Source organism: Orcinus orca, chromosome 10 (assembly GCF_937001465.1).
Source record: "Orcinus orca chromosome 10, mOrcOrc1.1, whole genome shotgun sequence".
Taxonomy (NCBI): Eukaryota; Metazoa; Chordata; class Mammalia; order Artiodactyla; family Delphinidae; genus Orcinus; species Orcinus orca.
In genome coordinates, this window is record NC_064568.1 from 30,500,880 (window position 1) to 30,528,650 (window position 27,771).

Genomic DNA, 27,771 nt, shown 5'->3' on the forward strand with positions numbered 1-27,771 from the left:
TTGCTGTTCTCTGTTACACAGTGGGATATAATAGAAAGTGAGTTATTGGAACCTAAAATGGCAATTAACCAGTTTTTTAGTTGCCCAGAGGAATGACTTATGTTGGACAAGTAGTAAAGCATGCTGATTCAATTTAGTTTATTACTTTTATGGTTCCCAAGGGGACATAGACTGGCATTTGCATGACTGAATTATTGATTAACTTGTATCATTCTGCATTTTTTAAAAAACACACTATATGTGTAGATAGATAAGAGAAAGACAAAGGAGAGAAAAGAGAACAGATGAGAGAAAAGAACAAGTAATGATCCATTAAGCATGAACTTATGCTATGCCAATGACAGTTTTACACATCTCCTGACTCCCCAGTCTCCCCAGTTCATCGTTCTCTCTAAAAGATCAGGACTGGGGAGTATGTGTTCTGTGTTTAGAAATGCAAGAAGAGAAGAATTAAAACTATGATTTAAGACTGAGAGTACTTTGAGGGCATAGACTAGATCTCCACTGTTTTTTTTGGGGGGGGGGAGATCTCCACATTTTTATCTCTAGCACATGAGCTGGCACCAGTAACCTGTCATAAATGTTTGATGAATTAATGAAGTAAGGGCTAGCTAATTGTTTGTTCAATTATCCATTCATTTACTGTCTCTATACAGTAAACCTTTATTGGGTGTCTAGCAATGTGAAGAAAACCATCTGTTCAGAGGCCACAGAAAAAATTAGAAATACTGATGTCTTGCCTTGATAGACTGATTGATCAGGAAAGGGCCCTAGAGATATCTAATCCAATGTCTTAATTATACAGCTAAGGAAAACAAGGCCCATGGAAATGAGGCATCTTGTGCCAAGGGTACAGAAGGCGGAACTCGACACCAAGCCTCTGACTGTCCTTTTCTCAGTGCTACACAAGTTTACCTTCCACAATAAGTGCAATGATTTAGTGTTTTTAATCATTAACATTCTTGAGTTTTCTTCCCACCTCTTTTCCTCACCTCCGGGTCAGGTTAGTGCACATCGTATCCGAATCTTGTCAGTTTAAGGCTACATTCCCACTCCTTCCCAAAGAGGAGCTGAACTCAAAATACCCTTGCCTAGCAAACCACTCCAGGGGGAGTAAAGGGGATAAGATCTCAGCATAGCAGAGGTGCCCAGCAGCCAACAGTAGATCCCACAGAAATGGGTCATGAATATCTGTATATCAAGACTCAATTATTCTGATTAAAATACATATTTTATAATTAAGTATTATAAATATTATTTATAATAAAACATTATTTCTCAAAACTTCTAAGGATAACAATTTCATTTACAGTACCATCCAAATAATTAAATACCTAGGAATAAATTTAATCAAGGGCATAAGGACTTGTACACTGAAAACTATGAAACATTGCTAAAACAAATTAAAGAAGACCTACATAAATGGAAAGACATCACACATTCATGCATTGGAAGCCATGATATTGTTAAGATTTTCAATATTACCTAAAAACATCTAGAGATTAAATTCAATCTCTGTCAACATTTCAATGGCCTTTTTTGCAGAAATGGAAAAACTAATCCTCAAATTCATATGGCATTGCAAGAGGACCTGAATACCCAAAAATTCTTGAAAAAGAAGAACAAAGTTGGAGGAGTCATACTTCTCAATTTCAAAACTTACCTCAATGTTACAGAAATCAAAGGAGTTTGCAGTTAGGACTGACATATAGACCAATGGAGCAGAGTTAAGTCCAGAAATAAATTTATACATCTGATTTTGACAAGGAGGCCAAGAGCGTTCAATGGGGAGAGAATAGTCTCTTCAACAAACAGTTCAGGGACAGTTACATATCCACGTCCAAAAGAATGAAGTTGGAACCCTACTTCACACAATATATAAATATTGACTCAAAATGGATCAGTGACCTAAATGTAAGAGGTTAAACCATTAAAGTCTTGGGAAAAAATAGAGATAAATCTTCATGACCTTGGTTTTGGCAATAGATTCTTAGATATGATACCAAAAGCATAGCAACAGGGCTTCCCTGGTGGCGCAGTGGTTGAGAGTCCGCCTGCCGATGCAAGGGACACAGGTTCGTGCCCCAGTCCGGGAGGATCCCACATGCCGCGGAGCGGCTGGGCCCGTGAGCCATGGCCGCTGAGCCTGCGCGTCCGGAGCCTGTGCTCCGCAATGGGAGAGGCCACAACAGTGACAGGCCCGCGTAACGCAAAAAAAACAAAGCATACCAACAAAATTTTCAAAATAGATATCTTATACTTTATCAAAATTAAAAACTTTGTATATCAAATGACATTATCAAGAAAGTGAAAAGGCAGCCTACAGAATGGGAGAAAATATTTGTAAATCATGTATCTGATAGAATATATATTCTGGTTCTTAAATAGAGTGTACATATATATTCTGATGTATTCTAGTATCTGGAATATACAACACAACAACAAAATGACAACTCAATTTTTTAACATGGTCAAAAGACTTAAATATATCTCCAAAAGAGATATACAAAAGAAGATAATACAAATGTCAGGCAACAAACATAAATGCTAAACATCATTGGTCATTAGGGAAATACAAATTAAAACCACGGTGAGTTACCACTTTACACCCACTAAGACGGCTATAATTTTTTTAATGGAAAGTAAGTGTTAGCAAGTGTGGAGAGAAATTGGAACCTTCATACATTGCTGATGGGAATGCAGAATTGTTGTCCCAGTGTGGAAAACATTTTGGCAGTTCCTTAAAAAGTTAAACACAGAATTGCCATATAACCCTGCAATTCCACTCCTAAGTATATACCCCACAAAATGGAAAGCAGATACATGTACATGCATGTTTATAACAGCATTATCTATGATAGCCAAAATGTGGAAACAGACCACATGTCCATCCGTGGATGAATGGTTTAACAAAATTTGGTAAGTACTATTCACACAGACACAAAAGGACACATATTGTTTGATTCCATTTATATGAAATATCCAGAATAGATAAATCTATAGAGACAAGATTGTAGATTTGTGGCTGCCACGGACTGGGGGCCAGAGAGAATGGGGAGATACGCGTTAATGGGTAAGTACATTGTGAGTATACTATATGCCACTGAGTCTTTTATCTTAAAATGCTTAATTTTAGGTTAAAATGAATTTCTCCTCATTTTTTCTAAAAAAGCTTCAATGGAATGATTCATTCAAGATAGCCAAGTTTTTGTGTAGTTCCTTTATTTTATTATTAAAAACAAAACAAAAACACACATACTAAGATGTGGTGGTTTTGTCACCATTGTAATGAAATAATTTACATAAGTATTTGTCTATTATTAATAGTAAACATTTATATAGCACTTGCTGTGTACCAGGCACTATTCTTATCCTCTTGTATACATTAAGCTCATTTAATCGTCACAGTAACCATATGAGGAAAGTGTTATTTTTATATCCATGTTTCACAGATAAGGAGAGCAGGGCACAGCAAGGTAAATTACAATGCTAGGATCACACAACCACTTGGTAGAGCCAGAATGTGAACCCAGGATGCCTTGCTCCAGAATCTGTGCTTTTAACCACAATCATATACTGCTTCTTAAAAATCTTTCCACATTTATACAGTAAACTCCATAAAGCAGGGATTTAAATCCATGTCAGGCCCAGAGAAAATCTGATAGTTGTATGGTAAGTGAATGAATGAACAAGCAAAAAATGAACCAACTTTGTACCAAAATTGTTATAGATTAAATGTGTCCCCCTAGAATTTATATGTGCCCTAATAAAAGAGATCCCAGAAAGCTCCCTCTCCCTTTCCACCATGTGAGGTTTTAGCAGGAAGCCATCTAAGAACCAGGAATAGGACCCTCATCAGACATCAGATCTGCTGGTGCCTTGATCTTGGGCTTCTCAGCCCCTAGAACTATAAGAAATAAATTTATTATTTATAAGCCACTCAGTCTGTAGTATTCTGTTATAGCAGCCCAAACAAAAACAAATATCCTGGCAGTTAGAAACTTTTATGTTTTCTGCTTGGCTCTCACTGGTGTTTCAGAGAGGGGAGATTTGATATAAGTAAGGCACTGTGCCAGGCACTGCAGATAGGTAAGATGAATATAGTTGAGTCCAGAATCAGTGAACTATACAAAATTGGTACTTACTTAAACTGCAATGAATTATGAGTAGCCTTAAGTGGAAATAGGTCTATAAATCTCACTATTTTATAAGGCATTTCCCCCCAGTAAAATGGGGATGGTGGGTTTTTTTGTTTTTTTGTTTTTTTTCTGGTATGTGGGCCTCTCACTGTTGTGGCCTCTCCCGTTGCGGAGCACAGGCTCCAGACATGCAGGCTCAGCGGCCATGGCTCAGGGGCCTAGCCGCTCCACGGCATGTGGGATCTTCCCGGACTGGGGCACGAACCCATGTCCCCTGCATCGGCAGGCGGACTCTCAACCACTGTGCCACCAGGGAGGCCTGGGATGGTGGTTTTTAATGCATAAAGTGCTGTATATATGTATTTAAATTGATGACTTAATTTTTAAAGCTAGTTAAGATCTTCATCGGGGTATTAAACACCTATAGAATGGTTCATTTTATTATGACTTTATGGCTAAAGAAAGGAGAACAGGGTTAAAAAGTTACTCAAACATTGCAATAATACACTATCTCATACTGGGAGCAAAGACATCAACAGAAACTACCATCTGGTTGTGTTTGGATGCTACATGAGCAAATCTGTCAGCTTTCTCATAGCTTTCTCCTTCATATACTATTGCCATTCTGAACTAACCATTCCAGCCAACATTATGTTCTTTCAGATGTGTTAGCAAAAGCAGTTTAAATTCGATTGTATCATTTTTCAGATGTTAATCAAGCAGTCTGCACCTTTCCATACACAGTTCCTTCCGGAAGATAGAACTTGTCTGAAAGAACAAGGCAGACAGGCCTTGGCCCCTTAATATCTGATTGCCAGCTTGATTTGTTACTTGCCCTCTGGGGAGAAAGATGTGCTATCCAAATAAAATGTGCATGCAGTACTTTTCAGGATATAGCTGAACAAAGAACAACCAGAGAAGAAAAATGGAAGACTGGACAGCTGCATTTAGTCTAGGTTGGCTGTTTAAAAGGGGCTTTTGTTCATGACCATTTATTAAGCAACCCCTTTGAACCAGGTGTTGTAGTAAAGATATCATTGGGATTCTCTCACTGTTCTGTTTGGCAGAACTATCTTTCTTCCACTTCCTAGAATGCTCCAAAGTCTTTCTGCCTTCAGAGTCTTCAAAAGCTCTTTCCTCTACCTGAATAACTACTTATCCTTTATGACTCGGCTTAAATGTCTCTTTCCCTAACACACTGTGATGTTGGATTCCCCCATTGCTTCTTTTATAACGTCTTGAACTTTTCTTTCAGAGCACTTAACACAATTATAATTTAAATATTTGTGGTATAACTTGTTTCATATTCTCTGCTAGGTATAAGCTTCAGTAAGGCCGGCACAGAGTCACTCTGGCTCACCACTGCATTCCCAGCCACTAGATGAAGATGAGGGCCTGGCACATAGTAGAGGCTCAATAAGTATTTACTGAATGATAAAATGAGTAAATGATACCGGCAGACCATGCCCTCTAATACAGTTCAGCACGATTTAATTTTTATGTAGGATCTATGCTGTTTTCAGAATTAATCCTTATTTTTAAATTAAGTTGTAAATGCTTAAAAAATAACATAACCTAGTAATTGGGCCTGGAGAAGGGGGTTGTTTAGTGGGGAGATGAATTAAGTTCTATTTATGTCTATCAGAACATCCAACTACCAGGTTTAAAGCTCCTTCGTAGTTTGGCATCGCAAAAATGAAACTAAGGCCCCTTTCCTCTTTCTCACAAATGAGACTTTCTCTACAAAGTCTCGAAGTTTGACAGTAGTTGCTGAATGATTAGGCTCTATTTTAAAATAATCAGTACTTTTTTTTCTTGGATTTCTTCTTTTATTGAAGGTTTTATACTGCCCACAGTTTCCCTCAATGAATAATCCAATAAATAGTGAGACATTCTGAGAGCAAAGAGAGAGTAGATACAGAGAAAGGAAAAATGATGCAGAGGGGATTTGAGCCTTTTAATGTGAAATCTGATTTGCATGTCAACCACATTCCTGTAGGATTCAGATTAGAGTTTTGTAATAGTCTCTGCCTTGTTCTATCTTTCATAAAAGCTTATGGAGTTTTGGTAACCAGAATTTGCTGTCTGTCCCTTGTTAGTTGGAAACTCAGCTTTTCTTTTGGATACAGTTCAAACTTTGTATGGCATTATACATCCACACAAGCCCTATGAGCTAAAGTTTCCATGTTTTCTCTTCATAGGATTCAGAATCTTATTAGCCTACAGAATTCTCTCCTCTATTAATATAAAATCTTAGTTTATCAATATTGACATTGATGTGGAAATTATCTTTTTCTACCTCAGAGAAGTCTGAAATGACATGTCAGATATACATCTGGAGTTAGTCTACTTATTTTCCAAAAGTTTTCTATTTTGAGAATTCATTTACTCAATTACTTTACTAAATGTCGATGACAAATAAGAAATGAATGGACAAAGAATACCTGAAAACTAAGATTTGTAAACCCAGTGGCATTTGTAGTTACCGGAGCACTAGGATATTTAGAAACCATGACACTGCTGATGAGCATTTAAGTTTTTAGCTAAATGATTCATTTTCCCTTTCAAGATTAGGACATTAAGATCTAATTAGGGAATTGCCGTGGCTTGGATGTACAAAACCCTAACATCATTTGCCTTTATATACATGGTTAGAGTTTATACATACCTAAGGATGTTTTTGAGGGATGAATTTGGTTGAATTTTTCTTACGACTCACATTCACATATACACACACCAGATTTTTCCACTAGATTCTAAAAATAGAAACTCTTTCCTAATAAAAATTAAACACAAATTATTCTGAAGAAGAAAATAAAAACTATGCTTAAGCTAATCGTGAAAAGTTATTTTACATTTTGGTATATTTCCTTCTAGTCCTTTTGCCATTCATACATTTTATTTAACGATTTTCTAAAATCGTTAAGTTGAGATAGAGTTTTGGATACGTTACTTTCATTTAACTTCCTGTCTTGAGCCTTTCCCATATCATCAAGCTATCTTCATAAATACAATTTTTTGTGACTCTTTACTGAAAATTCCAGTTGCTTCATTTTTCAGAAATTATAAACACTTATTTACATAGATCTTCATCTGAGTTTCTGATTTGTTTACTTTAGAATAGATTCATGAAGTGAAATTACTGAGTAAAATGCCTTGGACATTTTTAAGGCTTTTGATGTACACAGTAAAATTGCTTTTTGGAATGCTAATAGCAACTTAATTCCTACTTGCTACATATGACAAAGCTTAATATCTTTGCCACAAAATAGTTCATATAAATAACTTCTTTAAATACTATAAAAGTAAAATGGGTTAAGACCATGAACAGAAAATTTACTATAATGAAAACAAATATCCATATAAACATATATGAACAATATTAAATCTCATTGGAAATACAAACTATAATAATGAAAATACTATTTTAATTAAACTATTTTTGTCTTTGAAAGTATTTGAAGGTAAGATGTTAACATTAGGGCAAGCTGGGTAAAGGGTATATTGGAACTGTGTACTACTTTTGTAACTTTTCTGTAAGTCTAAAATTATGTCAAAATAAAAAGTTTAAAAATTGACTCATATAATGGCTCTAGGTGCTTATTCAGTAATGTCATTGTACTTATCGACCTTGTATAAATGAGCCAGTGTACTCCCAGAAACCTTTCTTGGAGCACACCTAGCTAGTTCTTCATTCAAGTACCACTCTAGTATTAAAAAACAAATATAAAATTTTCCAGTCAGTGTTCTCATTTATTGCAGAAGTCTCTGAACCTGTTCCATATGTTAAGTACTCTACCTCATTTAATCCTTTCTACAGTCCTAGAAAGTGAACATTAAAATTATCATGCTCATTTTACAGATGAGAAAACCAAGCCTGTAAGGTTGAGTAACTCATCTGAAGTTATACTCTAAAATGTTTAAATTTAATTGATTTCATTTATGAGATATGTCCATTTCACAGAAATGGCTTACATTTGGGGAATGAATGGTAGTCTTTATTTTCAACTAGATATGGTGTTCCCTTTCCAACAGATGAACCTACAGACATCATTCCACGAAGCTGCCAACTAACGACAGATGTTCCACAAGTCACACAGCTGCTAAACATGACTAAACTCCGCCAGACTGAAATAAAATTTGGAGGTCATCCTCTAAGTTCAGCAGAATCAGGTATGTACTCAAGTATCTAAATTATAAGCATGTTTATTTGTAAGACCAAAAAGGGGTTGGGGGGTGGGGGGTGGAACAGCCTTGTGACGATGCTTTATAGCTTGAGGTTAAATATTAAGTCACTTTAACATCAACTCAAGTCAGTGATGAGTCATTATTTTAAATTTCTCTTCTAGCAACTAAAATATCTTCTCGATTTTTACACGATAAGTGAAACATCCTGGGTTGTTCCTCTCTATTTCCTGTATGCTTCCGCGCCCTGCCAGGTATACCTCCCAAACGTCTCTCAAATCTGATCCTATTGCTACTTTCATTGTTCAGGTTCCGCACTGTTACTCACCTCACCCTCCCAGTTAATCTTCACATTGCTCTCAGATTTCTCTTTCTGATAATAGAAATAGAAATGTGATCGTGTCACTCTTTGATTAAAGACTTTTAATACCTTTCCCATTATCTTAAAGACAGAATGAAAAAACCCTTGGGAACTTACACAAAGCCAACCTCCTCTATTCCAAACTTACTCCACAGTTTCATCTCCAGACCCTTTCTCTCATTTCCCATGTGTTAATTTCTGACCACTCTGGGCTCTCATATGTTTGTATTTTGGGATTGCTGTTTTGTTGGCCTAAAATGGCTTCTTTGCCTTTCTGCCTGGAAAAAACTCCCAATTCATCTTTCTAGATCCAACTCAAATGCTACATCTTCTATTCTAACAAGCATTGTTCTCCTCTTTTGATGGCATTTTTTGTTTTTTCTTTCTTTTTTTTTTTTTTTGGCAGTACTTTTTAATTAATATGTCTGCATTCCCTAATTAAGCGTGACTTCCTCCAAAATAGCACTGAACCTCATTCTTCTATATCCCTAGCATCTAACACAGTGCTTGCCATATATTAGGCCAGGGGCTGCAAACTCATATTACCACAGAAGCCAGTCAGAAAACATAAATGAGTAGAGTGGGCTGGATGCCTGGATCTTTGACCCAGAGAAACATTTTCTAATTCAACAGTGAGCCCTGTTGGGAGTGGAGGGGGGCGGTTAGGGGAGAGGCATGAGATAGTTGCTTCAAAGAAGTTGTTTTCTAGTATTGAAACAGTAATACTAACAGCTATGCAAATGATACAATACATGGCAGTTGACGCTCAGCCTCTGTGAGAGAGCTATAGGGAGTGGTGAGAACTACAGCAAAGTGGATACTCCTTTTCTGTCTGGAAGGGGCACCTGCAGTTCAGTTCTAGCCAAGTTTTGTCTTGCAAGAACATAGGCCCAGCCTTGTCAGATCTTTCATTCTTTTCAAGAGGACCTCAGTATCCCAATGTTTACGATAACTCTCCCAATTTTAAAAGTATTGTCTAAACTCTAAAATTTTTTGAAAACACTCTGTGGGCCAAAGACAAAATATGCCAGGGCTGCCAGTTTTCTACCTTTATAATAGACACCCATAGCTATTGACCAAATGAATGAATAGTACTTACAAATCAAGAAACCTGTTATTCAGGTGAGTGGTTCTCAACTTCCTATATGTTAGAATCACTTGGGACATTTAGAAAACAACTGATATAGAAAAGAAGGAGAGAAGATGGCAGAAGAGTCAGATGTGGAGATCACCTTCCTCCCCACAAATACATCAGAAATACATCTACATGTGGAACAACTTCTACAGAACACCTACTGAATGCTGGCAGAAGACCTCAGACTTCCCAAAAGGCAAGAAACTCCCCATGTACCTGGGTAGGGCAAAAGAAAACAGAAAAAAACAGAGACAAAAGAATAGGGACAGGACCTGCACCAGTGGGAGGGAGCTGTGAAGGAGGAAAGGTTTCCACACACTAGGAAGCCCCTTCGTGGGCGGAGACTGCGGGTGGCGGAGGGGGAAGCTTCGGAGCCGCAGAGGAGAGCACAGCAACAGGGGTGCGGAGGGCAAAGCGGACAGATTCCCGCACAGAGGATCGGTGCCGACTGGCACTCACCAGCCCGAGAGGCTTGTCTGCTCACCCACAAGGGTGGGTGGGGCTGGGAGCTGAGGCTCGGGCTTCGGTCGGAGCCCAGGGAGAGGACTGAGGTTGGCTGCGTGAACACAGCATGCAGGGGGTTAGTGCACCACGGCTAGCTGGGAGGGAGTCCGGGGAAGAGTCTGGACCTGCCGAAGAGGCAAGAGATATTTTCTTCCCTCTTTGTTTCCTGGTGCGCGAGGAGAGGGGATTCAGAGCGCTGCTTAAATGAGCTCCAAAGACGGGCGCGAGCCGCGGCTAACAGCATGGACCCCAGAGATGGGCGGGAGATGCTAAGGCTGCTGCTGCCGCCACCGAGAAGCCTGTGTGCGAGCACAGGTCACTATCCACACAGCCCTTCTGGGGAGCCTGTGCAGCCCACCACTGCCAGCGTCCCGGGATCCACGGACAACTTCCCCGCGAGAACGCACGGCGTGCATCAGGCTGGTGCAACGTGACGCCAGCCTCTGCCGCAGCAGGCTCGCCACGAACTCCGTACCCCTCCCTCCCTGGCCTGGGTGAGCCAGAGCCCCCGAAGCAGCTGCTCCTTTAACCGCATCCTGTCTGAGCGAAGAACAGACGCCCTCAGGCGACCTACACGCAGAGGCGGGTCCAAATCCAAAGCAGAACCCCGGGAGCTGTGCGAATAAAGAAGAGAAAGGGAAATCCCTCCCAGCAACCTCAGGAGCAGCGGATTAAATCTCCGTAATCAACTTGATGTACCCTGCATCTGTGGAATACCTGAATACACAACAAATCATCCCAAATTGAGGAGGTGGACTTTGGGATCAACGATATATATATATATTTTTTCCCTTTTTGTCTTTTTGTGAATGTGTATGTGTATGCTTCTGTGTGTGATTTTGTCTCTATAGCTTTGCTTTTACCATTTGTCCTAGGGTTCTGTCTGTCTGGATTTTTTTTTCTTTTTCTCTTTTTTTTACTATAGTTTTTAAGCGCTTATTATCATTGGTGGATTTGTTTTTGGTTTGGTTGCTCTCTTCTTTCCTTTTTTTTTATTTTTCAAAGTTTTTATAATAATTTTTTAATTTAATAATGTTATTTTATTTTATTTTATCTTCTTCTTTCTTTCTTTCTTTCTTTTCTCCCTTTTATTCTAAGACATGTGGATGACAGGCTCTTGGTTCTCCAGCCAGGTGTCAGGGCTGTGCCTCTGAGGTGGGTGACCCAAGTTCAGGGCACTGGTCCACAAGAGATCTCCCAGCTCCACGTAATATCAAACAGCAAAAATCTCCCAGAGATCTCCATCTCAACGCCAAGACCCAGCTCCACTCAACGACCAGCAAGCTACAGTGCTGGACACCCTATGCCAAACAACTAGCAAGACAGGAACACAACCCCACCCATTAACAGAGAGGCTTCCTAAAATCATAATAAGGCCACAGACACCCCAAAACAAACCACCAGACATGGACCTGCCCACTAGAAAGACAAGATCCAGCCTCATTCACCAGAACACAGGCACTGGTCCCCTCCACCAGGAAGCCTACACAACCCACTGAACCAACCTTACCACTTGGGACAGACACTGAAAACAACGGGAACTACAAACCTGCAGACTGCGAAAAGGAGACCCCAAACACAGTAAGTTAAATGAGAAGACAAACACACAGCAGATGAAGGAGCGAGGTAAAAGCCCACCAGACCTAACAAATAAAGAGGAAATAAAAGTCTACATGAAAAAGAATTCAGAGTACTGAGAGTAAAGATGATCCAAAGTCTTGGAAATAGAGTGGAGAAAATACAAGAAACGTTTAACAAGGACCTAGAAGAACTAAAGAGCAAACAAACAGTGATGAACAACACAATAAATGAAATTTAAAATTATCTAGAAGGGATCAATAGCAGAATAACTGAGGCAGAAGAACGGATAAGTGACCTGGAAGATAATATAGTGGAAATAACTACTGCAGAGAAGAATAAAGAAAAAAAATGTAAAGAATTAAGGACAGTCTCAGAGACCTCTGGGACAACATTAAACGTACGAACATTAGCATTATAGGGGTCCCAGAAGAAGAAGAGAAAAAGAAAGGGACTGAGAAAATATTTGAAGAGATTATAGTTGAAAACTTCCCTAATATGGGAAAGGAAATAGTTAATCAAGTCCAGGAAGCAGAGAGAGTCCCATACAGAATAAATCCAAGGGGAAATACGTCAAGACACATATTAAACTATCAAAAATTAAATACAAAGAAAAAATATTAAAAGCAGCAAGGGAAAAATAACATACAAGAGAATCCCCATAAGGTTAACATTTGATCTTGCAGCAGGAACTCTCCACACCAGAAGGGAGTGGCAGGACATATTTAAAGTGATGAAGGGCAAAAAGCTACAACCAAGATTTCTCTACCCAGCAAGGATATCATTCAGACTTGGTGGAGAAATTAAAACCTTTACAGACAAGCAAAAGCTAAGAGAATTCAGCACCACCAAACCAGCTTTACAACAAATGCTAAAGGAACTTCCCAAGGCAGGAAACACAAGAGAAGGAAAAGACCTACAATAACAAACCCCAAACAATTAAGAAAATGGGAATAGGAACATACATATCGATAACTACCTTAAATGTAAATGGATTAAATACTCCAACCAAAAGACGTAGACTGGCTGAATGGAAACAAAAACAAGACCCGTATATATGCTGTCTACAAGAGACCCACTTCAGACCTTGGGACACATACAGACTGAAAGTGAGGGGATGGAAAAAGATATTCCACGTAAATGGAAGTCAAAGAAAGCTGGAGTAGCAATTCTCATATCAGACAAAATAAGACTTTAAAACAAAGACTATTACAAGAAACAAAGGCGGACACTATATAATGATCAAGGGATCAATCCAAGAAGAAGATATAACAATTGTAAATATTTATGCATCCAACATAGGAGCACCTCAATACATAAGGCAAATGCTAAACAGCCATAAAAGGGGAAATCGACAGTAACGTAATCATAGTAGGGGACTTTAACACCGCACTTTCACCAATGGACATATCATGCAAAATGAAAATAAATAAGGAAACACAAGCTTTAAATGACACATTAAACAAGATGGACTTAATTGATATTTAAAGGACATTCCATCCCAAAACAACAGAATATACATTCTTCTCAAGTGCTCATGGAACATTCCCCAGGATAGATCTTATCTTGGGTCACAAATCAAGCCTTGGTAAATTTAAGAAAATTGAAATCCTACCAATTATCTCCTCCGAGCACTATGCTATGAGACCAAATATCAATTTCAGGAAAAAGACTAAAAAAATACAAACACATGGAGGCTAAACAATACACTACTTAATGACCAAGAGATCACTGAAGAAATCAAAGAGGAAATCAAAAAATACCTAGAAACAAATGACAGTGAAAACACGACAACCCAAAACCTATGGGATACGGAAAAACAGTTCTAAGAGGGAAGTTTATAGCACTACAGTCCTACCTTAAGAAACAAGAAACATCTCAAATAAACAACCTAACCTTATACCTAAAGGAACTAGAGAAAGAAGAACAAACAAAAACCCCGAGTTATTAGAAGGTAAGAAATCATAAAGATCAGATCAGAAATAAATGAAAAAGAACTGAAGGAAATGACAGCAAAGATCAATAAAACTAAAAGCTGGTTCTTTGAGAAGATAAACAAAATTGATAAACCATTAGCCAGACTCATCAAGAAGAAAAGGAAGAAGACTTAAATCAATAGAATTAGAAATGAAAAAGGAGAAGTAACAACTGACACTGCAGAAATACAAAGGATCATGAGAGATTACAAGCAACTCTATGCCAATAAAGTGGACAACCTGGAAGAAATGGACAAATTCTTAGAAGTGCACAACCTTCCAAGACTAAACCAGGAAGAAACAGAAAATTTGAACAGACCAATCACAAGCACTGAAATTGAAACTATGATTAAAAATCTTCCAACAAACAAAAGCCCAGGACCAGATGGCTTCACAGGCGAATTCTATCAAACATTTAGAGAAGCGCTAACACCCATCCTTCTCAAACTCTTCCAAAATATAGTAGAGGGAGGAACACTCCCAAACTCATTCAATGAGGCCACCATCACCCTGGTACCAAAACCACACAAAGATGTCGGAAACAAAGAAAACTACGGCCAGTATCACTGATGAACATAGATGCAAAAATCTTCAACAAAATACTAGCAAACAGAATCCAACAGCACATTAAAAGGATCATACACCATGATCAAGTGGAGTTTATCCCAGGAATGCAAGGATTCTTCAATATATGCAAATGAATCAATGTGATACACCATATTAACAAATTGAAGGAGAAAAACCATATGATCATCCCAATAGATGCAGAAAAAGCTTTTGACAAAATTCAACACCCATTTATGATAAAAACCCTGCAGAAAGTAGGCATAGAGGGAACTTTCCTCAACATAATAAAGGCCATATATGACAAACCCACAGCCAACATCTCGTCCTCAATGGTGAAAAACTGAAACCATTTCCACTAAGATCAGGAATAAGACAAGGTTGCCCACTCTCACCACTATTATTCAACATAGTTTTGGAAGTTTTAGCCACAGCAATCAGAGAAGAAAAAGAAATAAAAGGAATCCAAATTGGAAAAGAAGAAGTAAAGCTGTCACTGTTTGCAGGTGACTTGATGCTATACATAGAGAATCCTAAAGATGCTACCAGAAAACTTCTAGAGCTAATCAATGAGTTTGGTAATGTAGCAGGATACAAAATTAATGCACAGAAATCTCTTGCATTCCTATACACTAATGATGAAAAATCTGAAAATGAAATTAAGAAAACACTCCCATTTACCTTTGCAACCAAAAGAATAAAATATCTAGGAATAAACCTACCTCAGGAGACAAAGGACGTGTATGCAGAAAATTATCAGACACTGATGAAAGACATTAAAGATTATACAAGTAGATGGAGAGATATGCCATGTTCTTGAATTGGAAGAATCAACATTGTGAAAATGACTATATTACCCGAAGCAATCGACAGATTCAATGCAATCCCTATCAAACTACCACTGGCATTTTTCACAGAACTAGAACAAAAAATCTCACTATTTGTATGCAAACACAAAATACCCCGAATAGCCAAAGCAATCTTGAGAAAGAAAAACGGAGCTAGAGGAATCAGGCTCTATGATGTCAGACTATACTACAAAGCTACAGTAATCAAGACGGTATGCTACTCGCACAAAAACAGAAATATAGATCAATGGAACAGGATAGAAAGCCCAGAGATAAACCCACACACATATGGTCACCTTATCTTTGGTAAAGGAGGCAAGAATATACAGTGGAGAAAAGACAGCCTCTTCAATAAATGGTGCTAGGAAAACTGGACAGCTACATGTAAAAGAATGAAATTAGAGCACTCCCTAACACCATACATAAAAATAAACTCAAACTGAATTAAAGTCCTAAATGTGGGCTTCCCTGGTGGCGCAGTGGTTGAGAGTCCGCCTGCCGATGCAGGGGACGCGGGTTCGTGCCCTGGTCCGGGAAGATCCCACATGCTGCAGAGCGGCTGGACCCATGAGCCATGGCCGCTGAGCCTGCACATCGGGAGCCTGTGCTCTGCGGCAGGAGAGGCCACAACAGTGAGAGGCCCGCGTACAGCTTAAAAAAAAAAAAAAAAGAAACCTAAATGTAAGGCCAGACACTATTAAACGCTTAGAGGAAAACAGAGGCAGGACACTCCATGACATAAATCACAGCAAGATCATTTCTGACCCACCTCCCAGAGAAATGGAAGTAAAAACAAAAATAAATAAATGGGACCTAATGAAACTTAAAATCTTTTCACAGCAAAGGAAACCATAAACAAGACAGAAAGACAACCCTCAGAATGGGAGAAAATATTTGCAAATGAAGCACCTGACAAAGGATTAATCTCCAAAATTTACAAGCATGCAGCTCAATATCAAAAAAACAAAAAACCCAATCCAAAAATGGGCAGAAGGCCTAAATAGACATTTCTCCAAAGAAGATATACAGATTGCCAACAAACACATGAAAGAATGCTCAACATCATTAATTATTTCAGAAATACAAATCAAAACTACAATGAGATATCATCTCACACCGGTCAGAATGACCATCATCAAAAAATATACAAACAGGGCTTCCCTGGTGGCACAGTGGTTGAGAGTCCGCCTGCCGATGCAGGGGACGCGGGTTCGTGCCCCTGTCTGGGAAGATCCTACATGACACAGAGCGGCTGGGCCCGTTAGCCATGGCCACTGAGCCTTTGCGTCCGGACCCTGCGCGTCTGGAGCCTATTCTCCGCAACGGGAGAGGCCACAACAATGAGAGGCCTACGTACTGCAAAAAATATATATATATATATATATATTTTTAATATATATATATTTATATAATATATATTTATATATATTTATATATTTATTTATAATATTTATATATTTATATATATTATTATATATATTATATATTATAAATGTATATATATAAATATATATTTATATATTATATAAATATATACATTTATAAATATATATATTTATATATATATATATTTTGTTGATATATATGTCAACAGATGAATGGATAAAGAAGATGTGGCACATATATACAATGGAATATTACTCAGCCATAAAAAGAAACAAAATTGAGTTATTTGTAGTGAGGTGGATGGAACTAGAGTCTGTCATACAGAGTGAAGTAAGTCAGAAAGAGAAAAACTAATACCATATGCTAACACATATAAGTGGAATCAAAGAGAAAAAAAAATGGTAATGAAGAACCTAGGGGCAGGATGGGAATAAAGACGCAGACCTACTAGAGAATGGACTTCAGGATATGGGGAGGCAGAAGGGTAAGCTGGAACAAAGTGAGAGAGTGGCATGGACATATATACACTACCAAATTTAAAATAGATAGCTGGTGGGAAGCAGCCTCATAGCACAGGGAGATCAGCTCGGTGCTTTGTGACCACCTGGAGCAGGGGATAGGGAGGGTGGGAGGGAGACGCAAGAGGGAAGAGATATGGGGATATATGTATATGTATAACTGATTCACTTTGTTATAAAGCAGAAACTAACACACCATTGTAAAGCAATTATACTCCAATAAAGTTGTTAAAAAAATAAAAATAACTGGTATAAAAAACATCTTTTTTCCTAATGTCTATGCTTCACCCCCAGAGATTCTGATTTAATTGTCCTAGGCTGGATTTTTTGTTAACTTCTCCAGCAATTCTGACATGCAGCCATGGTTGAGAACCCTTAATGAGAGACTAGATCACTTATCCCCACAAAGGTTTTGTGGGTCAGATGACACTGATACACACTGACGTAATTCAGAGGACGGTCAAATAGGACAGTTATGGAGGAAGAAGTAGATCTTGAAGCTATTCAGTAAATACTCATGTAAGTATTTATAATAAATAAAGATTTATGGAAGTGTAAGATGGTGCAGAAGACTGAGCAAAGACAAGGAGACAGCAAAATGCATGGATGAGTTTCCTGAGGGATCAATAACAGGAATGGCCTCTGAGCAGGAGGGCTGTGTTGAAAGACTATGAGAAGAGTGAGTCTTATATCCCTAAAATAGGCAAATGATAACTTCTTTATTCGGAAGTTGAACTTGACATCAGGCTTCAAGATGAATTTTTAAGTCAAGTGAGACCAGAGATTAAGGATTACAACTAAGATGTCTTTGCAGCCATCTAGGCATAAAATGACTAGTGGTTGTGAAAATGGAAAGTGATGACCCTTAGAGAAACCACAGTGGGGAAACTGGCAGGGCTTATTGGTTCTCAGATAACAGATGGGGAAGAGAGAGTGGTCAAAGTTTGAGAGAGGTCAAAGTAGAAAGAGGAGAAAGGAGATAACCATGATGAGATGAATGAGTGGCAAAAACAGACTCACTTTTACTCTCTGTTTATCCAGTATTCATTTATTGTTGGTGTATTTTCTATATGTAAATCCTCATCAGCATCATATGTCCTAAATTGTATATTCCTAGAGAATTGGGACCATTTTATAACTTTTACAGTATAAACCCTGGAAGAGTGTAAATAGGCACTACATTTTTAAACCCTGTATTATGAAATTTCCAAACTTACAGAAGAGTAGAGAGAATACATAATGAATCCCCCCCCATATCCCCATCACCTTCCACAATTGCCAATTTTAGGCAAGAATTTGTGATAGCAGTGAGGACACAGGTAGTGAGAATTTGTATATTTAGAATATATACAATCTATGTTCTTTACAGAACCTTTGGAAAATACCTGTATATAAAAGGATGAAAAAGTTTGCACTACCCAGACAGCCACTGTAAATACCTCAGGTCACAGTTCAATCTTAATGGAAGATTCTCCACAGAATACAATGAGTAAGAGTGTTTTCAGTAACCAAACACTCTGTCTGTATCTAATAGGCTGTGGTAGCTTTCCATAACAGAAATGACTGAAGAGCCTATCAGGTAACAGTTGTACAGTTGTAAATGCTCTTTTTTTCTTCTGTCTCTCTAGCTTAATGTTTTAAGAATTGTGTCTTTAAATGAAACTACAAGTCCATATCCAGATATTTTAAATGTCTTTCTTTTTAAAGTTCAAGGACACTTATAATGCCAGAGAGTAAAGAGAAATTTGAATAAATATTAAGTGCACCATTAACTCAATATTATAATTAAACAAACTTTTTCACAGGCTGTGTTTGATCCCACCTGATAGAAGAGGATATTAGTGTATATTTTGCAAATTCCATAAATGGGCTTTCAGCATAAGGATAGTCAACTTGAGTCATATATACAGAAAATTAATAATCACCATCAAAAAGCATATTTCTTCTGTCCTGTGAATCTCAATTATACTTATATTCATTTATAACCCTAGGGTTTATGATTGTTCCTCTGAAGTAAATCTCATTGCACATGTATGGCAGCTAAGATTACATAAACATGCATCGAACTCTGTAGTTCTCTTTCTACAAATACTGTTTTTTGTTTGTTTGTTTGTTTGTTTTTGGCTGCTTTTGGTCTTCGTTGCCGCGTGTGGGCTTTCTCTAGTTGCGGCGAGCAGGGGCTACTCTTCGTTGCAGTGTGCGGGCTTCTCATTGCGGTGGCTTCTCTTGTTGTGGAGCACAGGCTTTAGGCACACGGGCTTCAGTAGTTGTGGCTCGTAGGCTCTAGAGCGCAGGCTCAGTAGTTGTGGCGCACAGGCTTAGTTGCTCCCTGGCATGTGGGATCTTCCCAGACCAGGGCTCGAACCCTTGTCCCCTGCATTGGCAGGCGGATTCTTAACCACTGCAGCACCAGGGAAGTCCCTCTACAAATACTTTTCAATTGCTAATTTTGACATTTGGAGGCTTTGAACCTTACTATAAGTGATTATAATAAAAATTACTGTTCTCTCTGTGAGAGATTTTATGTGAAAGGTGTAGCTAATGACTAATGCCCAAGGACAGACTTTTTAATCATGGAAAAGCCAGGAGGTATTTCTTCATTTGAAATATTTGTTTTTGTGTCTTTCTAAAATATGGACTCCCCGTGGTGAGATTTGAATTTGCATGAAAAGTGACTGTGTGTTCTTGAAACTGACTTACAGTACTCATGTAAATTGTGATATTTTATTATAAATGCACGAATTAAGAGATCTCAGTGATGCTGCTACAGAGGGAAGTAGCTGCTTCCTGTGGATGCTTTCTGGCATGTTCACCCAAGCTAAAAAGGAAACCTTGAAACTTCTGTTTAAAGTGCATTTTTTTGAATGCTGTATAACTTGATCAAGAGCATTTAATGAAATTAATAAAACAGTTGTGTTTCCAAAAAGTCAATGTTACCACACATTTGCACTGTTCACTTTGTCAATTCCCAGTGCATGTCAGTTAATGACTTTTAGTCTGCAGAGGACTGTAGGCTCTGATGATCTTATTTTCATTAATGGGACCCCACTTTAACTGAACTAGTAAATCAGATCTGGTTATTGAAGTTGAGCATGCAGCTACTAATGACAAGTTGCAGTGGTCTACTAAGCACAAATCAAAACTAGTAATTTGCTTTATTGTTACTTTTGTTGTGGTCATCCATTTACAATGCTTGGAGTCAGTCTATTTATCTCTTGTAAAAATTAAAAAAAAAAAAAGATACACACACACACACACACACAGCACACACAGACATGAAACCACCACAATCAGGAGAGTGAGCATATTCATCATTCCCAAAGGTTTCCTCATAATCTTCATAATCCCTTCCTCCCAACCCCATCCTCACTGATCTGCTATCTCTCATTATAGATTAGTTTGCATTTTCTAGAATTTTATAAATGAGATATAATATATATACCCTTTTTTCTGGCTTCTTTCACTCAGCATAATTATTTTAAAATTCATTTTGAGATAGGCACATGTGGTTTGTAGAAATAATTCATTCCTTTTTATTGCAGAATAGTGCTCCATTGTGTGAAGGTGCCATATTTTGTTTACCCATTTACTTGTTGATGGATAAATAATACTGCTGTGAACAGTTGTGTAGAAGTCTTTGAATGGGCATAAGCTTTCATTTGTCTTGGGTAAATGCCTAAGAGAGGGATGATTGGATCATATGGTAGCTTTTTAAGAAATGCCAAATTATTTTCCAAAATAGTAGTAACGTTTTATATTCAAACCAGTGGGTATTATTTCCAGTACCAATGAGTGGTATCTCATTGTGGTTTTTGATTTGCATTTCCTTGATAATTACTAATGATGAGCATCTTTATGTTCTTATTTGCCATCCCTGAATCTTCTTTGATGAAGCATCTGTTCAACTCTATTGTCCATTTTTAAACTGGATTCCTTATTTTCATATTACTGAGTTTTGAGAGTTCATTCTATATTCTGGATATAGGTCCTTTTTCAGGTATATGAATTGCAAATATTTTTTTCCAGTCTATTGCTTACATTTTATTCTCATAACAGTATCTTTTGAAGAGAAGTTTTTAACTTGATCAAGTCCAGTTTATCAAATTTGCTTCTGTGGATTGTGCTTTTGGTGACATATTTAAGAAATTTTTGCCTAATCCAAGGTTATGAAGATTTTGTCTTATGCCTCCATGTAAAAAAAAAAATTACAGTTTTAGGTTTTACATTTAGGTCTATGATCCACTGAATTAATTTTTGTATATAGTATAAGATATAAATCCACATTTTTGGTTTTGGGGCCTTTTTTTTTTTTAATTTGGATATCTAGTTGTTCTAGCCTTTGCTAAAAAGTGTCCTTTTCTCCACAGCATTTCCTTTGCACCTTTGTCAAAAATCAGTTATCAATATACTTGTGGTTATATTTCTGGTCTCTTTATTCAGACTCTTTATTCTCTTTATTCTGTCTCATTTATCTATTTGCTTTTATGCCAGTATCATGATTTTTATTACTATATGTTTCTAAGTCTTGCATTCAGCTAGTGTGAGCCTTCCAGATTTGTCCTTCTTTTTCAAAATTTTTTTTAGCTATTATGGACTCTGTGCATTTTAGTATGAATATTAGAATCAACATATGAATTTCTGCCAAAAAGCCCTGTTGGGAATTTGATTGGGATTGTGCTGCATTTATAGGTCACAATTTGGGGAGAATTGACATCTGAACAATGTTGATTCTTCCAACTTCTTTTTTTTAGGTTTTCTTTAATTTCTCTCAGCAATATTTTATAGTTTCAGGGTACAGTTCTTTTATAACTTTCTTCAGATTTATCCCTAAGTATTTTATATCTTTTGATACTACTGATAAGTGGTAAGTTTTAAAATTTCTATTTCCAATTGTTTGTTGCTAGTGTGTAAAATACATTGAAATTTTGTAAATTGATCTAGTATCCTGCAACTTTGCAAAACTTATTTATTACTACTAGTAGCTTTTTGTAGATTCCAGTAGACTTCCTACATAGATGATTATGCTGTGTGTGAACAAAGACAGTTTTACATTACCAATCTGAATGCCTCATTTCTTTTCCTTGCCTGATTGCACTGGCTAAGACCTCCAGTACAAAGGTTAAGAGAAGTGGCAAGAAAGGATAGCCCTGTCTTATTCCTGATCTTAGTGGAAAGGTATTGTCTTTAATGATTAAGTATCATGTTAGCTATTGAGATTTTATAGATGCTCTTAATCATGGTGAGCAAGTCTCTTTCATCACTAGTTTGCTGACAGTTTTTATCAGGAATGGATGTTGGATTTTGTCAAATGCATCTTCTGTATTTATGAGATCATCAATGTTTTTTTTTTCTTTTTTAGTCTGTTAATACGGTGAATCACATTGATTGAGTTTTTAATGTTAAACCAACCTTGCATTTCTGGGGAAAACCCTGCTTGGTCCTGACGCAAATATCCTTTTAGTCTATTGTTTGATTCAGTTTGTGTTCGTAAGGGATTATTGGACTATAGTTCTCTTTTTTTATAATGACTTTGTCTGCTTTTGGTATCAGGGTGAAGCTGGCCTCATAGAATGAATTGGGAAATATTTCCTCCCCCCTTTCCCCCACTCCTTAAAACTTTTTGGAAGAATTTGTGTTAAATTGGTATTGTGTCTTTCTTAAATGTTTTGTGGAATTTATCAGCATGAGAAAGTTTTTATAACCTGTAAATTCAATTTCTTTAATAGATAAAGAGTTTTTCAGGTTAACTATTTCTCTTTGAGTAAGCTTTGGTAATTTGTGTCCTACAGGGTATTTGTCCAGTTCGTCTAAGTAGTTGGATGTATTGGCATAAAGTTGTTCATAATGTTGCCTTATTATCTGGAGAATCTATAGTGATACCACTACTATTCCTGATATTAAAAATATGTATCTTTGGTCTGTTTTCCCTGGTCAGTCTAACTAGAGGTTTATCATTCTTACTGATCTTCCCAAAGAACAAGCTTTTGGTTTCATTGATTCTTTCTACTGTTTTTCTATATTGTTTCATTTATTTTCACATTGATCTTTATTATTCCTTTCTTCAGTTGTTTTGGGTTTCATTTGCTCTCTTCTTTCTATCCTTAAGGTGGGAATCAAGGTCAATGATTTCAAACTTCTTTTTCTAATATAGCCATTTAGTGCTAGAAATCTCCCCATAAGTGCTGCTTTAGCAACATCCCACAAATTTTGGTATTGTATTTTTATTTCATTCTGTTCTAAATATCTTCTAATTTCATTTTTCATTTTTTCTTTGATTCATGGGTTACTTAGGAGTTAAGTATGTTACTTAGTTCCCAAACATTTGAGATCTTTCTGTTATTGATTTATAATTTAATTCCAGTGTGACTTGAGAAAATAATTTATATGAAGTGATGTGTTTTAAATTTGTTGAGACTTGTCCTGAATAGAGTCTATCTCATTAAATGTGCCATATGCTCTTGGTAAGAATGTAAATTTTGCTGTTGTTAGGAGTATTCAATAAATGTCATTTGGATTAAGCTACTTAAAAAAAAAAAAACTAGTAATTTGCTTAAAAATTAGGAGGTAGTTTTCCCAAGTGCCCTCCTTTCCACAGCAGCAGTCTTACTGGATTTTTACTTCTTTTTAAATAAGGAGAGACTGACATCCATATCTCGTAACTCAATCGCAAACAGATAAAGTATCTAGCAAAACCATGAAATAGTAATCTAACCATAGTTGGCATTGGTGAGATCTTTATTAGAATTTCTTCTTTGGGTTGTACATTATGAAAGCAAATTTCAAATCAAGCAACAAAATCTACTGTGAAGTAGAACCTTAAAAAAAAAGAGAGAGATTCTGACTTCAGGAAAAAACAAGACATTCTAATTTCTTCTTTCTAAACTCAGATTTTTGGTAATCCTTGTCTTAAGATTGTTGGTTAAAGAAATGCCACAATTAAAAAATGGGCAGAAGACCTGAATAGACATTTTTCTTAAAAAAAAAAAAAAGTTTGTAATTAAAGTACTTTGCATAGGATGTGCACTCTCAAATTAGCCGCAGTTTCCCCCACGTTCTACATGTGCCTGCTTGTCACTTATATGTTACCTGCCCGGCATTCAAGCCACTTCATTTTGTCCCTCCCCTGCTTCCACCACCACTTTCTTCCCTCTGGAAAAGATTATTACAGCATTATATCCCATTCTTGATTCCTCAGGAACCCCATTAGTCTTCATCAAATACATTAATTATCATATTCATAAAGTTCTCGTACTTATCCAAATAATCACTATTAGACCCACTTTTCACATAGCAAAACAAAAGTTTTTAATTAGATAGCTTTACAAAACTGCACAGAGAATAAATAGTGGACAAGGAAAGAATCCCCTGCAATGCCCTCCTGGCCGACCAAAGGCAGTATCATGTGTGGTGAAAAGAGGGCAGGCACAAAGAGGGCTTGGGCATTTGGGTTCTGAGACCCTGCTCTGAGTGGACAGATCTCTAAACATCATGAGCCTCAGCTTCTTCATCTGTAGAGGTGGAATAATGTCACACAAAGTGACTGGAAATTTCATAAAGATCATGTACACATCATCGTATCCGTCATCCTTTAGACCTCAGATTGAATGTCATTTCCCTCACCCTAGAGACTAGATACCAGACCCCTGTTAAACACACTTTGAGCCTTCCCTTCATAGCTCTTACCACGGTTGTAATCATGTAGTTATTTATGACTTACTTGCTGTAATATCTGTCTTCCCTGTGAGACCCAGAGTGCCTTGGAGGAGGTGATGTGTCCACCTTGTTGCCTATCTTATTCCGTACTTAGAGCAGTGGCTGCCCAGACTAGGTGCCCAATCACTAATGAAAGAATGTGTGAACGAAGGGATAAATGATTGTGAATGGACTTCATAAACTGTTAAATGCTATTCAAGATGGAAGGTATTAATAGCATATTTACTCCCTACTAAGCACAGTATTTAGCATGTTACATGCATTGTTTCATACAATCTAACAAAAATGCCTTGACTTAAGTACTATTATTATCTCAGTCTTATGGATGAAGAAAGTGAAGCTTAGAAAGTTTAAATAACTTGTCTAAAATAATATTGCTCTACTAGATCAGTCTTTTTTGTGTTTTTGACATTCCTTATATCAATGCACATATAATAAAATAAAAATTAATCCAATTCAAAATCTGGATTCTGGTAGCAGGTTTAATTCTGATTCGATCATTAGATAATAGATGTAAGTCTTGAGCATGACCCCTGAATGATTAGAGTTGAAAATTCAGCAGGTTTTTCTGGTTAAACTTTGAAAACCTTGCAAACTTAAATGACTGTAATAGTTAGAACATTGTACCTTGAGACAAAAATGAATGTTTATTATTCTAAATGATAATTAGAGAGTAGACCCTCAGGTTTTATAATCTAACTACAAATTAATGGTAACATCTCTGACCTACACCCAGTTCATTTTCCACAAACTCAAGAAAATGAAACGCCTAGAGCATGACTTTAATCTAATCTTGATTTTTAACCTTATATATATTGATATCAGGTCTTAAAAGAACTCCTTTTAGAATTCAAAAGGCATGCATTTCTGCTTGTAGTTTTCTTTCATTAAGATTTTTCTCATTATAGAAACTTCGTCCCTTTTATGTTTTATTTTAGAAACCAAAGGTCTAAGTTACTTTTCCTTGTAGGTTTTAATTAGGACCCTGTTATCGTGGATACATAGCATGATACATGTTTATAGACATAATTATGACAATATGATTATAAACAGAGAATTATTCAAGTGAAACGGACTTTAAGAATGTGTATGTGTTAATTGTGCTAATAAGTTTAAAAAGCCCTGCTAATTAAAGAGATACTAAATAGTGGATTATCGTACACTTTGCTTTGTGAAAAAAAGGTATACTAAAATTTGTAAAATTTAAAAAATAGATTTCAATTTAAACACACAGTGGTAGATTGCTCTTTAAAGAAATCCTATAGTAGATCCTCTTATAAAATACAGAATAACATCTTATTTTCTGTGATTCAAGGAATTACATCATATCAGGTTCAGTTGTAGCTTTAATAGCCATTGACTATCCAAGAGATAAGTCAATGATTCTTGACTGCTAAGCAAGAAATGCCTCTAACAAGTTCAAGGTATTTAGGAATTTTCACTTTTTAAATAACTATGAACTATTTAATATGTTCATTTTGTTGAAATTATAGCTGGAACTGTGTCAGTATGATTTTTTTAAATAGTCCCCCAAAAGTTTTCCTTTTAATCTTTGATACTGTCCACAATTTTGGTGAGATTTATCCATTGTCTACCATATGCTATGCTGGGCTCAGCAGATGAGTATACATGCAGTGCCAAAAAAATGGTCTTTCTACTCAAAGAAACTTAAATTGTTTGGGGGCAACCTGTATATAGATGAAGAATATGAAAAAACATAAAGGAAACTGACGTAGTACAATGTTTGAACAGAAAGATATGCCCATAAGCCAAATGATTACTGTGACTGGAAGTTTAAACAAAAAAAAAGAAGAAGAAGAAAGAGGCTTCTAATCTGGTACTGAAAATTCCCATGTAGGCCTATGCCATGTCCCATACATACCTTTAGGACTCTCAGTGGCTATTTCTTTCTGGGAAAATCCACCTTTGAGAACAAAATCAGTAATCTAGGATTTGTTTTATTTGGTCACAGAAGGTACAAATGATGGGTCTGTAATAGGTTTTTCCAGTTGTCCTGGAATTTGAGTGTCATTTCTTTCTATTGCTGATCCTGAGAGACTAACAAAGTTTTGTTGACTCCAAGTGGATATTTATAAATGACTGAAAAAGATGCAGATGCACACATAGCCAAGTCTACTTGCTGGCATTAGGAAATCTCACGTGTAAGCTGAGTAGGCATCTGACTGTGGTGCCATAGCGCTGCGCTGTTGAAAGCCACACAGTTCATGTAAATATCAATGTCTTGGTCACTGTTGACCCTTCTCTCTCATCCCCCACATCCTGGCAGTTGTCCAGTCCAGCCTGCCTCCTCAGTTCACACATAAATGTCTCAGGTGGATTTTTCTTAAAAATAAGTTTTAATAGTAGTTAGAAATATTTAGTCATTTAATCCAGCTTCCCTTCTGACCCATTATACTTTATGATTCATTCAGTTTGCTCAGCAAGGATCTATTGCTCTGTGTCAAGCACTAGGCTAGCAATTCAGGGGTGACAAAGTAGACCACTGAGTTTATATCTACTGAGGTATACATTATTAGAGAATCCCATAAACATATATGAAAGGATAATTCTGACAGTTTCTGTGAGGGAAAGCTTATGGGACTACCTAAACTGGGTACTGTAATCAGAGAGGTCTGGGAAGACTAGTCTGAGGAAGTGATACATGAGCTGAAACATAAAGGCCAAGAGGGGAAGGAAGATCCTACACGGGGAACAGCATGTACAAATGCTCTGATAGACAGGAAGAACTGAGGAGGCCAGAGCAGAAAATAGAGGGTATTAAGGTTGAACTGAAGCCAGAACATGCACGTTTTTGCAGGTAATGTTAAGGGCTTTCTTCTTAATCTTAAGAGCAGCAGGGAAGC

The 27,771-nt window shown here is 37.1% G+C and overlaps 1 protein-coding gene across 6 annotated transcripts in view; it reads left to right on the top strand.

Annotated features, from left to right (window-relative positions):
- The window catches only part of CFAP20DC (CFAP20 domain containing), a 280,714-nt gene that overhangs the window by 131,212 nt on the left and 121,731 nt on the right, over nt 1-27,771 (top strand). For all 6 annotated transcript variants that reach the window (XM_049715292.1, XM_033424729.2, XM_033424728.2 and 3 more), the window contains exon 7: nt 8,175-8,312. In XM_049715292.1, the coding sequence (XP_049571249.1) occupies nt 8,175-8,312 (138 nt within the window). The remainder of the gene's footprint in view (nt 1-8,174; nt 8,313-27,771) is intronic.